Source organism: Melospiza melodia, chromosome 4, assembly GCF_035770615.1.
Source record: "Melospiza melodia melodia isolate bMelMel2 chromosome 4, bMelMel2.pri, whole genome shotgun sequence".
NCBI classification, from domain to species: domain Eukaryota; kingdom Metazoa; phylum Chordata; class Aves; order Passeriformes; family Passerellidae; genus Melospiza; species Melospiza melodia.
This window is the reverse complement of record NC_086197.1, coordinates 57,911,930-57,931,348: the sequence shown is the minus strand read 5'-3', so window position 1 is coordinate 57,931,348 and position 19,419 is coordinate 57,911,930. Positions and strand designations below refer to the sequence as shown.

At 35.1% G+C, this 19,419-nt stretch overlaps 1 protein-coding gene across 1 annotated transcript in view; it reads left to right on the top strand.

The window, feature by feature from the left end:
- The window catches only part of SCYL2 (SCY1 like pseudokinase 2), a 34,379-nt gene that overhangs the window by 6,058 nt on the left and 8,902 nt on the right, over positions 1-19,419 (top strand). The window contains exons 3-13 of the mRNA XM_063154808.1: positions 1,969-2,126; positions 5,975-6,119; positions 6,755-6,904; positions 7,521-7,742; positions 8,579-8,695; positions 10,040-10,165; positions 11,627-11,803; positions 15,093-15,215; positions 16,562-16,675; positions 17,122-17,254; positions 19,007-19,125. Coding sequence (XP_063010878.1) covers positions 1,969-2,126; positions 5,975-6,119; positions 6,755-6,904; positions 7,521-7,742; positions 8,579-8,695; positions 10,040-10,165; positions 11,627-11,803; positions 15,093-15,215; positions 16,562-16,675; positions 17,122-17,254; positions 19,007-19,125 — 1,584 coding nt within the window. The remainder of the gene's footprint in view (positions 1-1,968; positions 2,127-5,974; positions 6,120-6,754; positions 6,905-7,520; positions 7,743-8,578; positions 8,696-10,039; positions 10,166-11,626; positions 11,804-15,092; positions 15,216-16,561; positions 16,676-17,121; positions 17,255-19,006; positions 19,126-19,419) is intronic.

Sequence of the window (19,419 nt, the reverse complement as noted above, 5' to 3'; positions counted from 1 at the left end):
TTGTTTTCAGGATTATTTTTGTTCCTGTTTTGAGTCAGTGGACAGTTACAAATATTCCATCTCTGGTGACAGTAAATATCTATAACTTTATTGTTCTTTTCTGAGTTCTGCCTGGTTCCTGCCTTGCTCCTTTTCTAGGATTTCTGAATGTTTATCTGTTATTATTTTTTTAATGTACCTTGTCTTTTCTTGCTTACTGTGTAGGTGACTTAGTAACAACCTAACAGAATGTGTGGAAATTACTTACCTGTGTGCATATGTTTGTCTGGTGCTATTTCATAGCTGATCTACTGCTGTTTGTCTGAAAGATTTATGAGTCACTCTGGTTATATATAGGTGTATAATTTCACAGTATGTATTACAGCTCATCTTAGATATAACTTAGACTTTATGCACTTAACACTTTTTTTTTGGCACAATGTGGCACTTGTCCTTCTGCTTAGAAAGTGCAGTCATAAATAGATAGGGTAAGGTCACAAAGCACTTGCCAGCTCAGTTGTAAAGCTAGCAGAAATCAGAAGGTAAGTCCCAACAACAAGGCTACAGACAGTCAAGAGGGTCCTAATGGCCTTGAGTCAGCTGGTTAAGGATCTGAAGCACAAATTTGGTCTCTGCTGCCAGGTGCGGGGAATTATGAGTTTAAACAAACCATGCAGGATTGCAGCAAGCACCAATAGAACTTACTTAGACCCATCAGAAAATATTCAAACCATAGCTGATTTAAATACTTTCTGATTCTTTTCACTTGTCGTCAAACAGAAGTTTTTTCATAAGTGCAGTCTTAGTTTGAAATTTTGTTATTGTTCATGTACTGCTCAGTGCATTTCTTCCATCCCCTGTTATTGCTCTTCTCTGCCTTGTGTAAATGTTTGATCCATCACACATAAAAGCTGGAGCAGGGAGCAGATATGGATAGAGGCAGGAAACAGGTAGGAAAAGTGTACTTAGTTGAGTTAGTTACAAGTATTCACCTGCTAAGGGCTTAACGAAAAAAGCTAAAAATCAATTTTTTGTGTATTGGGCTGAATTTCATATTTTAGATAGTTTATTTCTGAAAGTTTATAGGGTTTTATTTAATTAATAATGAAGTTGTTCCTGTGAGATTTTAATTAGAGTAATGATTATAAAATGTGCAATAAAAGAGCATTGAGTTCCTCTTGGGACTGCAAACTGTATTTTCATATTATTTTCTACTGCTTTCTAACCTTTATTATTATTCATAATGCTGTTGTAGCAGCATATAAAAGTCTGTTTCATGATGAAAGGTTTTAATTCCTTGTTTGCATCAGTTGATAAATTTCGACATTAACGACTTCCCAGATGCTGATGTAATCTAATTTTTTATTTTATATCGACCTCTATAATTTCAAAGTTTCATACAGATTTCTTAATTTTCTCCTGCTCCGGTTGCAGAAGTTGGAGAGGATTTCTCTGTTCTTAATGTTTTTGGTTTTTTCACATCTTTAGGCATTACAGAATTCTTAGTGTTTTATCATGTGAATGGTCTGATCAGATTAATAGACTACTGTGACTCCTTTGTCAGATTGTACTGGTTTGGAGCAGAACACTAAGACAGGACTTGATTTAATAAAGCAACACTTGATATATACTCAGAATATTTTAACTGTTCATAGTAGATATAAATGCTTTGATCTACTTAAAATCAGACTGATTTCTGACTGTGGATCTGCTGCTTTGTCACTGTGTAGGTAGGGGTTATAGTTTACTCATTACTGTTTATACAATAAAGGAACATTAGTACCTTAATTCAAAATGTCTGTTTCAGGATTTATCTACAGTAAGGTCTTCCATGACTGGCACTAAGAAAGAACAAGTCAGTTTCTTTGTTTGGTTATTGTATTGCTGGGATTGTACTGTTGATTGAAAAACCACATTTGTATATAATTGTGTGTAGGCTTAGATTTTGGCTGTGTGATATACTGAGAGAATTCTGTTGCTTATTTTCAGGAAGTGGCTGTTTTTGTCTTTGATAAGAAGCTAATAGACAAGTACCAAAAATTTGAAAAGGATCAGATTATTGATTCCTTAAAACGAGGTGTTCAACAGCTAACTAGGCTTCGACACCCTAGACTACTTACTGTACAGCATCCATTAGAAGAGTCCAGGTAAGCTGTAGTAAAGTAGAGAACAGTTACTTTTAATCATTGTTTTGGTAGTGGATGTAAACTGTCTGGAACATTCAATACATACATTTGATCAGATTCAAGTTTAGTGTATTTATTCATATGAGAAGGTATTCACCCTATCCCCATATTCCTCGCCCCCCACCACAGAATGCAGTTTGGATGTGAATCAAATTAATAATCTATTGCTTGATTTTAGTCCAGTTGCAGCTGTAAGGCTACACATGACTGTTACAGCATGAAAATTTGGTGCTTTAATTAATTTTGCTTTCAAAGAATTCTCTTAAAATAGTTTTCTCTCAAAAACTTTTTCATACATTTTGTTCTGTGTATTACATGTATGTAGTACATGTGAGATTAGAGATTTTTGATAAATTGTATGTGTTGTAACTAAATATGTGTTGAAAAGGCCTTCAGGTGCCCATCAAGAAAGACAAAATTAAAATTCAGCATGTTCTTCTAGTGCTTATTTGATTTATGAAAGGTTGGTCACTAGGAACAATAACTGGTTGTCTTACAGATTTATTGTTCAGCTGTAGGGATTACAGCACACTAAAATCTAACATAGAAAATCAAGCTTTTATGTTAAAATAGGAAGCTGATCCTGGTAATACCAAAGAAGATCATGGAGGTTTTAGGGTTTTTTCCCCAAAGAGGAAGGGGGTTGGACTAGATGATTTCCAGAAGTGATTCTATCCTAAGTAGCCTGATAAAGATTCATTCTATAATGTCCTTCCTTTCTGTGTTGACTTTTTCCAAATGCTTTCTAGAAGCTGAGAATACTGTAGGAATGCTTCATCTTTGCAATGCCTGCTCTGAGACAGGTTTATTGGATTGCACTTACATATTCATATCTATCGTTCCTCCAGTGCTAAACACATTTCACATTAACAGGGGCTCAAAGCTGTCATAGCACCTGTGATCTAGGATATCCCTTACAATGGCCGAAAGAAAATCAGGTAGTTGAAGACAGCTCTCAGTACTCTACAACAGTAAATAAACTATTACATGCTGAATGGCCTAGAGTCATCTCAAATTATAGTGTATGCAAGTGAATCCCAGAGTATACCTCTGCCTTCTTCCTAAAATTGTCACAGCTTTCCAGTTGACTCCGCAGCTTTCCCCCTGAACTTTGCCTTTCAGAAGAAAACACCCAGATTGATACCTTTAAGAAAGCTTTGGTGGTGGTCTTGTGAGGTATTTAAACCTTTTGAGTAAAAGTAACAGTGTAGTCACATCAGAGTTGTTTGTGAGTCTTTAGTAATGCCTTACACCTTGCTTCTGCTGTCTTTGTTTCCATACTCAGCGCACTCAGCTGCTGGTAGAAACGCCAGAAGCACAAAACCTGTACAGTTGCTGTTACTGGTGTAACAGTTTTTGGAGAAGATTAATAAAATAAAGGTTTATGTAGAATATATGTGTGTCTAACCTTGTGCAAGCATGCTGTAAGATTGCTTTAGGATTTCAGGTCTTTGCAGAGTGTCTGTTCTTGAAGAAATCTCTCATGGGTGTTCTAGCTAGACTGTACCTGATCTTTCTTTTTCTTCCTTTTTTCTTCTTTTGTGTTTACCCAAAGTAGCGTACAGTTGTAATGAACTGCTTGCAGGTCGCCCATTATATTCTTCCCTCATGATGCAAATAGATACTTGATGCACCTGGAGGGCTGAAGTAGATATGGAAAGAAAGGCCATACCTTTCTGACTCTAGTGTGTAGATAGTTTTTCTGCTATTAATAGAATGTTTCTACTAGAAATTATTGGTATCCAACATAGTTATATTAAATATAAATGTACGTATTACATATAATGATTTAAAACCTCTTAACATGCATTTATTTGAGTAACTCCTTATTTATACTGAATATGTAATATGAGTATGTTTATTTACAAATGGTCTTGAATTACATTAACAGCACTGGAAAGCATTATTAATTTATATTTAGCTTGTTATTGAAGAAAAGGATAAAAAACCAAATTGTGGGTTTACTCATAATATCATTCCTACCCTTTAAAAATAGTAGTAGTGTGAATTGGCCCTTATAATTTACTAGACATTGCATTTGTTACATTGTTCCCCTGTAGAAAGCATATGTATTTTTAGCGGTCACTTTTTATTTTTAAAATGTTTTTATCTTGCTATTCTGACTTTCATGTTGATATTATTCAGGAAACTGTTAAGGCAGCTGCCTTATATGGCAGACATCACCTTCTGCAAACTTCTACTATTTAATTAGATTTACTGCATCCCTCCAATACTGTGCAATACTGTGGCTTGGGCCCTTTTTTTAATTACCTCCTAAAGTAAAAAATAAACAGCCATATTTTTATTCCCTCAAACCAGCAGTAATCAGAGAGTTTGTTATGAAAACCATGGAATAACTGTTCCCTTGGTATTTTCATCTCTGCCTTAACCAGTACTAAATGGATAAGCTCTATGGTAAAGCTGAAGTCAGACTGAAATAAAGTACTTTGTCATTCTATGTTCTCATTTTGAGTTGTGTTTATGACAGAAACAAGTTTTATAACCCTAGCCATATTAATAGAAACATTAAGGTATGTAATTATCAGAATGGGAGGGAGGAAACCAAGCAAAAAAATTGTGTCAGGTTGGCTGACACTTAGCATTCAAAGTATTTTACTTTTCACTTGTTTTTCTTCTAGAGAGGCAGTAGATAAAACTAAAGTCTGGATGGATAGTAAGAGGTTTGCATGTTACAGTGGCCTTATTTTACTTCAAAGGTCAAGCTTGTTAATAATTGAAATACTAAAAAATTATGTGGTAGTTTCATGCTGAGACGTCTTCTGATGTTTTTATGGAGTGATCAAAAAGTTAGGCTCTGTCTTCTTGCCTAGAACTTTAGATTAAAAAAATATCTTTGTTACTGTTTTCTGTGTCCATACTGATGCAGTATTTAGTGTTCTCATGAATTAATGATCCTTAAAGCAAGTATGTGTGCTACCATCCATGTAGTGCTTTCTCAAAAGAATCCCTTTAAAACAATTAAGGAGTGAATTGCAATGGCTCTCCAGGGCCTCCACTGCTATGCAGAGCAGTGTGAAGAATGTGGATGTAAAGAATGACTCTCTCTGTGTTGCATGAAGCTTGGGAAATTGAGACATTGGTTTCCAATATATAGGACCAATTCTGAAATTTTGACAGTGTTACAACCAGTCCTTATGTATGGAAGTTTGCTTCTTCTGTTTTCAAAAACAATTGACACAAAAATGCATAAGCAAGACCATTAATTTTTCATGAAGAAAAGAAAATGAGTAAAATAATTAGAGAACAGTCACTTCACATGCAAACTGCTGTTCATATAACAAGTGTATTTGTCTTTGTAGGTCTTATCTGTCAGTTGTCAAAGTAAAAGAATATTCAGGTGCTCCCTTATATTAATTTAGTTTCTGATCATTGTCTGACCTCATTAAGTACTGCTTCAGTCAGGGATGTGTTGGTTTAAGGCATAGGTAGAAGTCTGATTTTACAAATTTTAATAGCCATAAGAATTAGTTGATGAATTTGTCCTGGATCAGGACAAGGAAAGCATTATTAAAAAAAAAATAATTATGAGGCATTGTGTGAATCATTAGTGATATATATGAATGTTAGAGAATAAAATATCCTAATTCTAGTAATTTTTTAAACTTCAGGCATTTATGTGTTTCTCTTTAGTATAATATTAAAAGAATTCAAAACCTGAAATATAACATGGCTTTTGGTAGCACCAGGTGCTTTGGCAATATAGTTGATATTTGTATGGTTCTTTATTTGCAGTCAAGAGATATATTACATTTATGTACAAGAAATTTTTTAATGCATTTCCTATACAGGGATTGCTTGGCATTTTGTACAGAACCAGTCTGTGCAAGTTTAGCTAATGTTCTTGGCAGCTGGGACAACCTACCTTCTCCTTTACCATCAGACATTAAAGAATACAAACTTTATGACGTGGAGACCAAATATGGTTTGCTTCAGGTATGGTACAGGTTGTCTTTATAATTTTTTTCTTCTTTTAATATTAATGATTTTTTTTAATGAAGTCAGTACACTGTCAAAGTTTTGTCTGCCTATATAAATCAAGTAATAGTGAGGTGAGGTAATAGTGCCCTGATCTCTCTAAGTGTAAAAGAGGATAAACACTAGAAGCTCTAAGGTGCTACACTTTTTTTTTATTGTTCTGACATGTAAAATAGAAACTTCAGTTAATTTTTATTTACCATGTACATGTCTATGCTACAACTGTCTCTGTGAATCTTTCCTTTACGTTCTGTGAAGAACCATTAGCTCCCAAGGGTTTTTTTGGTGAATATATTGACCAGCTTCATAAAGCATTTTTGTTCTTCTGAGATGGTGTGGCCCGAGAGGAGAGGGGAATGCACCACCACACTTATGCTGTGATAGTTAATTAACACTAGTAATCTCACCTGTTGATTACCCATCTGTGTTTAATTTCCTTCATGCATAATTTTTAAGGCATAGACTAAAATATGAAAAATTGTTTCTTAGTTAACTAAGGAATTTAACTGTGACCATAAGAACAGAATTTTGTAAATGTCTTACAGAATGTTTGGGGAAATATTTAACCTGAAATAATGATCTTTTATGAACAGGTTTCTGAAGGTTTGTCATTTTTGCATAGCAGTGTCAAAATGGTCCATGGAAATATTACTCCTGAAAATATAATCTTGAATAAGAGTGGAGCATGGAAAATAATGGGCTTTGATTTTTGTATCCAATCAACAAATCCATCTGAACAGGAGGTAGGAATTTTTATCTTTATCATCATTCAGTTTCAAATTCAGGTCTTTGCCTGAAACCAGTTTCATGATTTTGCATTCCAGTACATAGCCATTTATTTAATATTCACCTCTGTATTTTGTTGGCCAGAAGTTAGAACATATGGCACAGGTCTGGATTGAAGTGCTGCATTTGGTAGTCTCAGAAAAAGAGCCTGAGTGAGCTCAGTGGGGTCACAGTAGACTAGTGCTGGTTTCAAACAGAGGCTGGAGCCTGTGCCACTTCTGCTCCCCTTTATGTTGGATGACTTGCAAGCCTAACTTAGTGTGTTCCACTTGCTCAGTGCCTGGCTGCTACCTTTGAAAATTAATTCCATCATATCTAATGTTTCCTCATTACAGCAGTGCTTTGATTTTACATTACACTTCCCAGCTCTAATATTCAGATAAAACTGCATCAGGGAATCACTCTAAGCTAGACAGAGAATCTTTACAGTTTTGCCTTACTGTGTTGCTGTTTGATTCATAATTGAATTTGAGTGGCTTAATTATTTTTCGCTGCTTGAATTTCTTTTTGAAAACGGTCTTTAAAAATCCTTGATAAATGTACTTTGTTTTGCTTCTCATACTTCTCTTGTAGCCAAAGTTCCCTTGTAAGGAATGGGATCCAAACTTGCCATCCTTGTGTCTTCCAAATCCTGAGTATCTGGCGCCAGAATATATTCTCTCTGTGAGCTGTGAGACAGCCAGTGATATGTACTCTCTGGGAGCTGTTATGTATGCGGTGTTTAATAAAGGGAAGCCAATTTTTGAGGTCAACAAGCAAGATATTTATAAAAGCTTTAGTAGACAGCTGGACCAGGTATTTGTTCTTTTTATGGTTATTGTTTATTGATTTTCATATTTGAAAAGTTACTACTGTAAAATAGATTTGAATATTGAGAACACTATCAGTGCTCCAAGATAAACCATCTGACAATGGTATCTTACCCTGCATACATATAACAAGGAAAAACATCATAGCAAAATATGAGAAATAAAAATATGTTTAGAGGAGGTTACATGTACCAACTTTATAAACTAAAACTTGCATTTTTCACCTAATTTCTCGGTAAACCTGTTGAATGTGGTTTTGTGAAATAATGCTTACCTGTTGGGATGAACAGTATGAAACACCTGGCAGCAAATTACCTGTGTAGGACCACTGTAGAGGGCAGGGTTTAGAGTGATTTGATCACTTGACATGGCAGTTGGTGTCCGCTTAGCTATCACCATTTCACATTCTTTGTGGACTGTGAGAATTAACAGAGGACAGCATCACAGTTAATTGGATCAGCTGACATAATGTCTGCTCATGTGCAGGTTTCCTTTGTTGTAAGTGCTTTGGGTGCCCACTGCCACACAGTGTGTACTGTGTTTTAATGTGTATAGACAACACCTCAGATAATGACATTTGCCTGTTTAAAATATTGTGTTTGTGTTCTCTGATAACCTGAACTACAGTGGGAAGTTTTAAAAACAGAGATGGGACCTGAAACAGGTAGGCTCTTGGGAAACAGAGGAGACTGTGAGCAAGAAGAGAGGGATATCAAATGCATGGATAGAGAAACCATCAAGAGAACAAATGTTGTATATTGGAAGTAGTTACATGCAGAGTTTTCTGACTTCATGGTGTTCATGCTTGAATTACTTCCGCAGCTGAGCCGTTTAAGCTCCAGTACTCTTGAGAACATACCCGAGGAGGTGCGTGAGCACGTAAAGCTCCTCCTAAACGTAGCTCCAGCAGTCAGACCAGACGCTGATCAAATGACTAAGGTCAGTCCATGGAAAATACAGCAGCCATAGGAAAGAGAGAAATTACTGTTTGATTTCTAGAGCTATTTTGAAGTGTTTTCTGTGAAGCATTTTATTTGAAATGTTAAATATTTTTTAACCATTTAGATGTAATGTTAGTTGATGGCAAAAGTTATCCTTTTGCTGACATTTATTTATAGGGAAAAAGTGGGTGCTGAGACAGAATTTAGAAAATTATTCAATTATTCAAAAATTATTCAATGCAACGCTGTTTTATTCCTTTCCATTCAATTGGAATTCTTTCACTGCTATGATTTTATACAATTCAATCTTTAAAATTATATTGGAAGGATTGGAAAGTGAGGAAATGATAAAGGGCAGTAAACATAAAGATTAACTTTTGGCTTATGATTTTTGGTATATTCTTAAGTGTGCAGAATAATAAAGTATATTCAGAAATTGTTCACGCTAACAAAGCAAAATTTAATTGCAAGTAGGATTTAATGTAAATTTTAATAAGGCAAAACTGTTGCTCCATTTTCCTATATGAAAGTATCATTGTTCTTCCCTTGTCTTATGCCCCATTTTCTCCAATCTGATAGCTTTTCAGGTTCCTGCTTATAGTTTTGTTTTGCTAAAGGATTTTATTATTTTGCTGTGGTGTAAAAAGATGGTATGCAGAGATAGGAATCAGTGATTTAACTGTTGAAGAAAACGGTGGGTGAAGAAGGGAGAAGGGAGCAGGTGATGGTTTTGTGCACGTATATGCTGAAAGATGGGAGTGAGGGAATTGGTAGCTATTTCTTAGGTATCAGCTCAATTTTCTGAAGGACTACAACAAACAAATCTGTGAGGGGTTGTATTAAGCAGTATGGTTTTATAAAGATGTTGAGTCTCTTTTACCACATCTGCACACTGAATTATAGGGTAGAGATATCAGAGTTTCCAGGGTTTCTGGAGTTTCCAGGGGTGGGAGCCCAGATGTAGGTCATCCTGTGTTGTAATATAATATAATACAATACAGCATAATTATTCCTAGAAGAATATTTAATCAAAGTTTTTATTTTACATTACATTTTTTGTAAGCCCCTTACTGTATATGAAATAATGTTTTAACTTAGATACACGTAACATGCATGAGTTTTGAAAAATGCTAGGAAAATTCTGTCTTAATAATCAACCTGTATCTGAATATTTTACTACTAATGTAAAAATTAAATTTTCTAATTGTTAGTTGCAGACATGTCATTGTAAAGGCTTACTGTCATGCATTGAAAGGGTAGGTAGATGATAATATTTTGGAAAAATTGTAGCAGTGTCAGTGTTGTCCCCCTCAAGATCAAAACCTTTTAATCTTATTTTTAGATACCATTCTTCGATGATGTAGGAGCAATGACGCTTCAGTATTTTGATTCATTATTTCAAAGGGATAACCTGCAGAAATCACAATTCTTTAAAGGACTACCAAAAGTTCTGCCAAAACTACCTAAGGTATGTCTGAATGATGTCTTGTAATAGCAAGTTTGAAAATACGTGAACATCTGTTAGCATTTTGGCACTGGAATGCTGGACATTCTGTAGCATTGTACCATAATAGACTGCCATGAGACTGTCAGAATAGAGTAGAAGGAAATAAAGGGAGATTAGAATCTGCTTATTCTGGAAGTATTCCTCAGCAATCAATAATACTTTAAATGGAAAATGGCAAATAGGCCAAATTAGGAACCATCATTTGCATGTCCTGTTGTAGTTCATCCCAGTTTGAAAGGGAGTTGTCTTCTCTCTGCTTAAAGGCTTTCCCTGTGTTTCAGATGCCATCATTGCTCTTTGAAGCCAATTTGCCACCTTTTTTTCCTATAAGATTGCTTCAAGTTTTTTCATAGCAAGGCAGTACTTTAATGTTGAATGATGTAAAGCTTCCTTCCCTTAGTAGACTAAGTGCTTTCTTGTGCTGGCAGCGCTCAGAAATCTCAAAGGCAAATGCCTGTCATTACATATTTCTCCTGTGCAGTGTTAAGCAATATGTCTAGACTGGCTCTCTTTCCTTTTGTGGTATTCCTTAATTTATATAAGCCATAATGCATATGTGATAGAAAAATAGTTTAATACATAGTAGAATAACTGAGCTTCTCAACCAGTGCATTTAATTTCTGTATTTTTAGTTCTGTTTTGCACTACACAGTGCAACACTTAGACTCCACAGTCAATACTCTATTATTTTTAATTTAGTAATTTTTTTGGTTGATTGGTAATGAGAAATGGTAGGTGCTTTGAATTTGGAAATAAGTGGCATGTATTTCACCTAACTTTAGACAGCCACTGATTGATCAAATAATCTTTAGGGCATTCTTTTTATATTTTTTTTCTGTCTTGAAAGTATATTTTATGAGGGAAATGACTATGCCCTTGAACCATATATTTCTTTTTATTGACTTCAAGAGCATTTAAGGATGTCTAACGCTACAGTAGACATCCACAGTTTTAATAGCTGTTTCATCAGCACAATCCTAGTTAGGGAATGTGTCTGGAGTTTCGCAGGAAGGTATAGTAGGATTATGTGTTTGTTCAGTGAATGATGGGGTTCAGAAACAAAAAATTACTAATTTGGAGGGTTTATAGGGTATTTTTAAGGGTCTTCTTAGGGTATTTTTAAGAAAGCATATGGAGCATGATTATCATAACTCATGTGTGGCTCAAAGTCCTATTTCCTGTACCATTAATTGCTTTTTGTTGTTCTTCACACTTGTTAATTTTGAGTGCAAACAGAAAATTAAACAGAGTAGCACAGTGTAAATTAACTACAGTGTACTCTGCCAATAAGTGATCAGAACTAAAAATTATCTCTCTACGTTTTTGTAAATACCAGGCTAATACAAAAGCTGCTGAACTGGCACAATGGTAACTTACTGCAGTGCAGTACATGATTCATACTTGGGGTTTTTTTCCTTTTAGCGTGTTATAATTCAGCGAATTTTGCCTTGCTTGACTTCTGAATTTGTGAATCCGGATATGGTACCCTTTGTCTTGCCTAATGTTCTCTTAATTGCTGAGGAGTGCACCAAAGAAGAATATATCAAACTCATTCTACCTGATCTTGGTCCTGTTTTTAAGCAGCAAGAACCAATCCAGGTATGTTAATATTATTCATATTACAATTTTTGCATTTGTTTTTGTTTTCCCTGAAAAAATGACTAATTGTTCTATTTCCCTTTTCCAGCTTCACACGCATTGCCCAGTCTGCTCTGTAGTTGTCTTGATTCATGAGTTCTGAGGGTATATTGCATTTATAGATGAGATGAGATTTGCAAAAAAGGTTTCATTTACCACTTGGTTTTGGTTGATTGTAGGAGATATATTTCTATGCATGTTAACACATATCTTGGCAATCTGAGCAGGATTGTACAGTGCAGTTTGCATATATTCTACCAGTAGATGAACCTGGGGATTTTTGAGTTGGGTTTTTCTTCTATCCAGTTTGCTGACATTGGGATCATGGGGTGAAAAAATTTTAGCATTGACACTCTCTAAGAAGTGCTCTTTAAGAGTAGCATTTGTTTGAGGACTGTGCAAAAAATTGTGAAATTAATTTCATTTTTATTTGGCAAATGTAATGGGTAAGTAAAATATGCTGTTTTCCGTGCTGATTAAATGTATAACATTAAGACATAGTCGTTACTGTAAAGGAGCAAAAATTTGCATCCTTTTGTCATCACCCTGATGATTCCTGAGAAATCTGTCATAAAGTAGGGCATTGTGCCTCCACAGATGAGAGACAGGTATGCATTCCTTCTAGCTCACTCCTGTGTGCCATTATTTATCTGCAGAGTACTGAAAGGGCAAGGTAAACATAGCAGACCTTTGATTTCTGGGTTTCAGAAAACCAGACCAGAGAAGTGTCATTACACTGTGGAGGCAGGGAAGGAGGCAGCTGTCTGAGAATACCTCAGGGAATTTGAACGACTTAATGCTGTTTATACTTTGTACTCTGAAGCTTTATGTTAGTTCTTTTGTCTTGAAAAAAGTCAATGTTTAACTAACCAAAAGCCAGTGAACATCTCATTTGTGCTGTGTTATCCTAAAAGGTAAATCTGTGTTCTGTTGCCTTTAGCATTAGATTTGTGACATAATCCTTGCTGCAAATGTTTGTAGCAAAGTTACATCTGGAGCATAATGGACCCAAAAGCTGGTTTGTATTTTGAGACATGAAGGAAGCAAAATACAAACTTGGAGTCAACTCATAAAGACAGGTCTTTGCAAAGCTTTTCTGTGACTATCTAGACACTATTCTTATGCTGGTGTTTTTAATGCAAAGTACTGCGTGGCTTATTCAACTATTATTTCTATGGTCTTTTTAGTATGGCAGAGTTGAAGTAATCTATGTCATGTTTTCAAAGTTAATATATCAGGAATTCTCTAAAAAATTACAGAGGTTCAGAATGCCAGGGGATTGTCACACTTGGAAATCTATCTTTGTACAAGGCAGAAATGTCTGGTTTCTGTGTGCTTCTAACTCCTGGAGAAGGGCATTCAGGGAAGATGCCAGTGTTTCTTCCAAACACTCTTTCAAGATGTTACAGATTTGTATGAGGGGCCTGTTGCTTGACTTTAGTAGGATATTCAAATTAGGAAATGAATGCATCATAGGAAAGCTGCTCTAATTCAATATTAAGAAGGTCAGGTAGTGTTCACAATGTCTTTTTGTAAGGGAATTCATAATATGAAAATGGAATATATAGATGAACTTATTCTTGTTGTTAGTGTGGAGTAATGTGTGCTGTATGTTAACATCTTAGCTTACTTTGACATAGCTTCCCAGACAAACCCTTAGTTTGTATCTACTGGATTCCATAGGCAGCATAGGATGTGCTGTAAATTCATTTTCTAATTCACTACTCAGAAGTGGTCCCTGACAAGTACTGGGTCCTGCATTAATGAATGATGCATTGTTACTTAGAGTGCAGCTGCTGTTAATTGCTTATTAAATGGTGTGTGTGAATCAGTACCTTCTTAATTTTTACCTAAATAGATAAAAAGTATCAAATAGAATCCTAGAAGCTTAAACATAGAAACTGTAATCCCACATTACATGGTTAGGGTTGTTAGAGAAGAGCAGGTGTTAAGAGAACACCTCTTAACACCTGCTTAAAAACTCAAGTTTAGGACAAAGATTATGTATTGAAGAAAACCATAACATTTAGCTTTAAAACTGGTCTCATCCATTTCACCCTGATTGTCCCAAATATGGGGATATTACATCAGAATCAATGTTCATGGAACAAATGAATGATTTTGTATGTGTGTGTGTGCAATTTGGGAAATTATACATTTCCAACAAGAACACACATATTAGCTGCACTATAAAAATCTATTTTTCTTCTCTGTAAAGAGAAAGTGGAATAAATAAAAGGAGAAAATTTGTAATGGGGTCTTGCTACATTTCTGTTTCTACACTTCAATGCTTCTGTTTGACACAGAAGCATTGATTACCATGTATTTTTAGACAAAAATGTAAGTGTTCCTATAAAATACTTGGCTTTTTGTTATAAATGTGATACTTTTAAACATAATTTATCCATCAATTTATCCAAATAGTTTAACCTATTTTCTGAAAGGAGTTCTGCTATCAATGGATGCTCAGTGTCCCCTCTAGCACCTGTCCAAGTTGTAATATTAATCTTACGAGTTACACAGTGCTCTGTATTTGAGACTGAGCTGGCTGAGTGATTTAGAATACTGTTTAACCTTTAGATGGCTAATCTTAAGCAAGATGCATCCCACTATGAATATGTGCTATTCTAGTTTTTAATGCAATGTGAATATTTTATTTGAGATTTTTTTTAATTTTAGGATACACAATTTCCATGTTAAATAGAATAAAGGCTTATTTGTCCATCTAGTAGCCATAATATTGTTTTTATTATGTCCCTATTTTGATTTTAGACACATGAAATATAGCTTATATATGTGGAGTTGTGGTCAAGTGCTTTGAAGACAGAATTTGAGTTACAGTTTTTTTTGGAAGTTTGGCTTTAGTAACAGTGATGTGTGTATAAAAATTTTCCAGGGGTGTATATTAACAAAAGACCATAAAGAGAAACAAGTTCTTGTATTTACAAGTTCTTGTAAGTAGAAACAAGAACTCCTTACTGAGTCATTATAATTTCTTATTTCTTATAAGAATCAGTCTAGAACATGCATATTTTGTTTGATTTGTATTTGCTGCTTTTAAAATGCAATAACATGTCAAAGTGTTTTTTGTCTTCCATGCCTTCAGGCAAGCAACATGGTAAGTGATCCTATTTCCTGAGTTATAAGAAAACTTCCCAAGTTTTTTTGATATGATACAACACACTTTAAATTGTAAATATATCCTTTGCAGTTAAAACTTTTGGCTTCTGAATTGTCTTTCTTTGAATAGATATTGTTAATCTTCCTGCAAAAAATGGACTTGCTTCTAACCAAAACTCCACCGGATGAAATAAAGAACAGCGTTCTACCGATGGTTTATAGAGCCTTGGAAGCACCTTCAATTCAGATCCAGGTATAGTAGTTGCAGCCTTTATTTAAAACTTTCTTTTTTCCTCATTCAGCTGACATGCCAACTTTTTGTATACTCATACAAAAAGTTTTGTAAAAACTTGTTTTGTAAAAAAGTGTTTACTTAAAAAAAAAAGATAAAACTGTATAATATGCCCGAATGTTGAAAGAGATGAATGCTTTATTAAAGAATATTTATTTCTATTAAAGTAAAATTTAGTTTCCTTGTTTTCCAGGAGGGTAACCACTTGACTGTTGTTCTAATGCTCTTATCTTAGATTCCTACTAGCCACCATAGCAGGAAGTAGGATATGCATTTATATTTCTCTGCCTGTGCAGCAGAAACCATGCAGGCATGCATGCCTGTACCAGTCAGTGAGAGGTGGCTGATTCTGAGCTCCTGCTGGTGAGAACATCTGTGCTGACAGTTACCTCAGGAGACCTGATTTGCTGTAAAGTCATATTAATCTGCATTCTGGTGACATTTTTTATATATCCATGATTTTTTTTTTTCTCCTTAGCTTTCTCTACCTTTCTAAGGTTCTTCTGGGGATTTTTTTTTTAATCATTCAACTGCAATTAACTTCCAGTTACCCAAAAACATTCAGGAGCGGGAGATAATAAAACAAAATCTTTCTGAAAGGTGGTTTTGGATAATCAGATGTGACTTTGCCTTTGCAAAGCCTTTGTAATATTAGGGACAAAGGTTTTTGTTTCTATATATCTGTCATGAGTTTCTTTCTGCATTAGTACTTTGGTTACTGATGTATTTACTTACAACATATACTTAGTATTACTGTCTCTGTTTTTTGAGATTGGTCTGAAATTATGTGTTTATTTTTTTTCTGTTGCTAAAGGATGGTTAGTCCTGACATGATATTTTATCATTCAGTCTATCATTTTACTGCGGTATTATTCATAATGTATTGATATGATTTATCAAATTGATAAATCAAGAGATTGGTAAGATTGGTGAGAGATTGGTAAGAGATTGGTAGTTTGGTGTAGTAATAGCTGGGTTTTATCTAAAGGAGCCTCATGAAAATGCAAGATATTCTTGCTGTTTAAATATTATGAATTTATGAATGCTCTTTTTTCTAAAATCCATTTTTGAAGATTCTGTATACATGCCATGATGCTTTATTATTATAGCTATTTTTAAGTGGGTGTGATAGATTAAGGGCAGCTTAGTTTAAAAGATTTGCTTAAATATTTCCTTAGGAGGAAAGCCTAAGAAGACGTTTCTGATACTGAGAAGAAGACTAACTGATACTGAGTTATATTAGTACTAATTTTATAATAAATATGCATGTTTCTTTTTAAACTTGTGTGGTTTTGTTTTTTTTTTAGGAGCTTTGCCTAAACATAATTCCCACGTTTGCCAATTTAATAGATTACCCATCAATGAAAAATTCATTAATTCCAAGAATTAAAAATGCATGTTTGCAAACTTCTTCTCTTGCTGTGAGTATCATAGTAATGTTCTCTAGTGTTCAGAAAACGTTGTAACTTTTAATTACTTTGGGTTTACCATGTTGTGTCTTTAAAGAAAAGCCAACCATTGTGTTCTGATTTCTTACTGAACTTTTTTAAAAAAACTTCTTAAAAGTGCAAAAGCATCATTTCTTTGCTCTAACAATTTTTAAAGTTGATAACAACTTACTGTGTTGGTAATAGTGTAAAAATGACTGAAGTGAGTTCCACAGTAATACACATTGACAATGTTTGTCATGCAGAAAAGCTAAGTTTTTGTGAGCATAAAAACGAGCATTTTTCTTTCATGATACAAAAGCGTTTTTTAACTTGTCTTGAATTTTTCAGTACAAAGATTATCTTACTAGTTTTGTAAATTTGTTTTGGTTTTTTTCCAATAAATAAAGACTTTGTTTAATTCTTATCGTACTTCACAGGTCCGGGTAAACTCACTGGTGTGTTTGGGCAAGATTTTGGAGTACTTGGATAAATGGTTTGTGCTTGATGATATTTTACCTTTTCTGCAACAAATTCCATCAAAGGAACCTGCGGTGCTCATGGGAATTTTAGGTAACTAGTACTTCCAGCTTTCTCTTTTGTGCTTTGATATTGTAAATCTGAGAGTTTTCTGTGTTACCACTGAACATGTTTACATAGTGTATCCCTAAAATGACTATTAAAACCTTTCTGGTTCTTGAGTGTGTCCCTGTTCAGTTACCTTATGTATGACATTTGAGCACTAGTACATATATTTTTAGTCTTCAGGGCCCAGTGCAGTTCTGAGTACTCACTGCAGTTCTTGGGCTGTGACACTTACATGGACTGGGTGCTCCACAGAGTCAGAGAGGCTGTTTTCTTCAGAAGAATATATGAACTGTCATCTTTCAGATGCTGGAGCTTTTGACATGTTACTGTTGCCTTCTTTTACCTCTCTTGCATAGCAGATGCTGTAAATGGTGGTGTACAAATCTGCTGTTCCTTACTGCAGGTTTTGTTAGACTCATTTTGTTGGATATTTAGGGACACAGTTGTGCCTGTGGGCAGAAGTGGAACACAGTCTGGGTGAGGTCTCCCAAAATGACTAACAAAACCAAATGGTTTGGTACTGCTGGGAGGGGATACCTCACTCCCATTTGAGCTTTCCTACTGCCACTTGGTGCTTGCCTTTCACTGGGTGTGTGATTTTAGCAAATTGAATGGGCTTAAGGAGTCCAGATGACCAGAGCCACTGCCAAGGAAGAGTTGTGACTCCTTGGCCAAGTGTGGAAGACAGTGACTCTTTCCCCTCCTGACACCAAAGTTGTGTAGACCAGTTGTAACAGCTGAGCTGCACTGCCTCATTAAACAGTGTACTCATATGTGATGGCAGCATTATTTTATTTGCTCAAAAGAGCAAGAAGGCATCTTGTCTGTACTGATCTAAAGCTGCCTGTTTCCCTTAACCCTTGCAGCTTTGATTTTTATTTGCTATCTAAGAATAAGGGACTCTATTTTTTACTTTAGTTCTGTTAATTCTGAATTCTACTCAGGTACAGTGAGTAAGTGAATCCTGGTTTGGAAATTATGGGCTGAAATCAGCAGGCTCTCCTTTCTTCCGGAATCATAATACAGTCCTTCACTGTCTTTGTCTTGGTGACAGCTCTGTTCTACTACCATAGAAAGTGAGAAAAGCTGCTGTGTCTTTTATGCTAGTATGTTCAGTGTTTGCCACCAGAACCTGGACTATTAAAGCAGTTTCTTCCTGTCAGAAACTCTACAGAACTTTTGGGCTTAACACTCGGTCTCTCACGCCTGCCAGGATTTTTTTTCCAGTGAATTTGAAACAGATAAAGATTATGCATGAGTTCTGATACTATGTGTAACAGTCCAAAACTTCTAATTAACAGTTTTTGTAAAAAAACCATCAGAGACCAGGATGATAGTTAATCCTAGCTACTTGTAGTGAGCAGGAGAGAACATGTCCTTAGTTGATGCAGCTTGTTTTCTCAAGTGGCAGTGTGTCAGTTTGTGGCAAATTGCTTGCACATCATCTATTCAGAGCTGCATATTCTCAGATAATTGGCCAGAACAATACATTCACTAATATTAGGTTTCATATCTGCAAAGTATGTCTTTGGACATGTTATTGTTCTGAAGTGTAGCAAAGCCTCTTGTTTGTTGTGGATCACTACTTAGCCTTTAAGATCTCTTGGTCACGTTTGTCCCTGTTTGCACACAAACACAGTGCTTGCTCAGATGATCAATACATATATGAGTGTGCTACTTCGAGTTTGTTCACATTGTTTACTAAACAGTTTCTCCTACTTTGATGTTCTGTGTCAGGTATTTACAAATGTACATTTACTCACAAGAAGTTGGGAATTACCAAAGAACAGCTTGCAGGAAAAGTATTGCCCCATCTGATTCCTCTTAGTATTGAGAACAATCTTAATCTCAATCAGGTAGGAGCACAACTGTTTTGCATGCTTTTCCTTGACAATTATCTGAGAATAAATTTAAACTGTTGTCATAAATTCATTCATTACTGCATGTCTGTGTCTATTGTGAAAATAAGCAATAGAAAAACCCTTCCAATTTTACTGTATTTCTGTGTTTGAAGCTTGTTATTTTTAGTCTATTTAACTGATCTGGTGTAAAATTTCAAAATTATTACTGTCACCTTCCAAATACCCTGCAAAAGCAGTTAGCTAGTAACATAATAAGTATTAAAATAAAATGCTGTGATGCTATGAAAT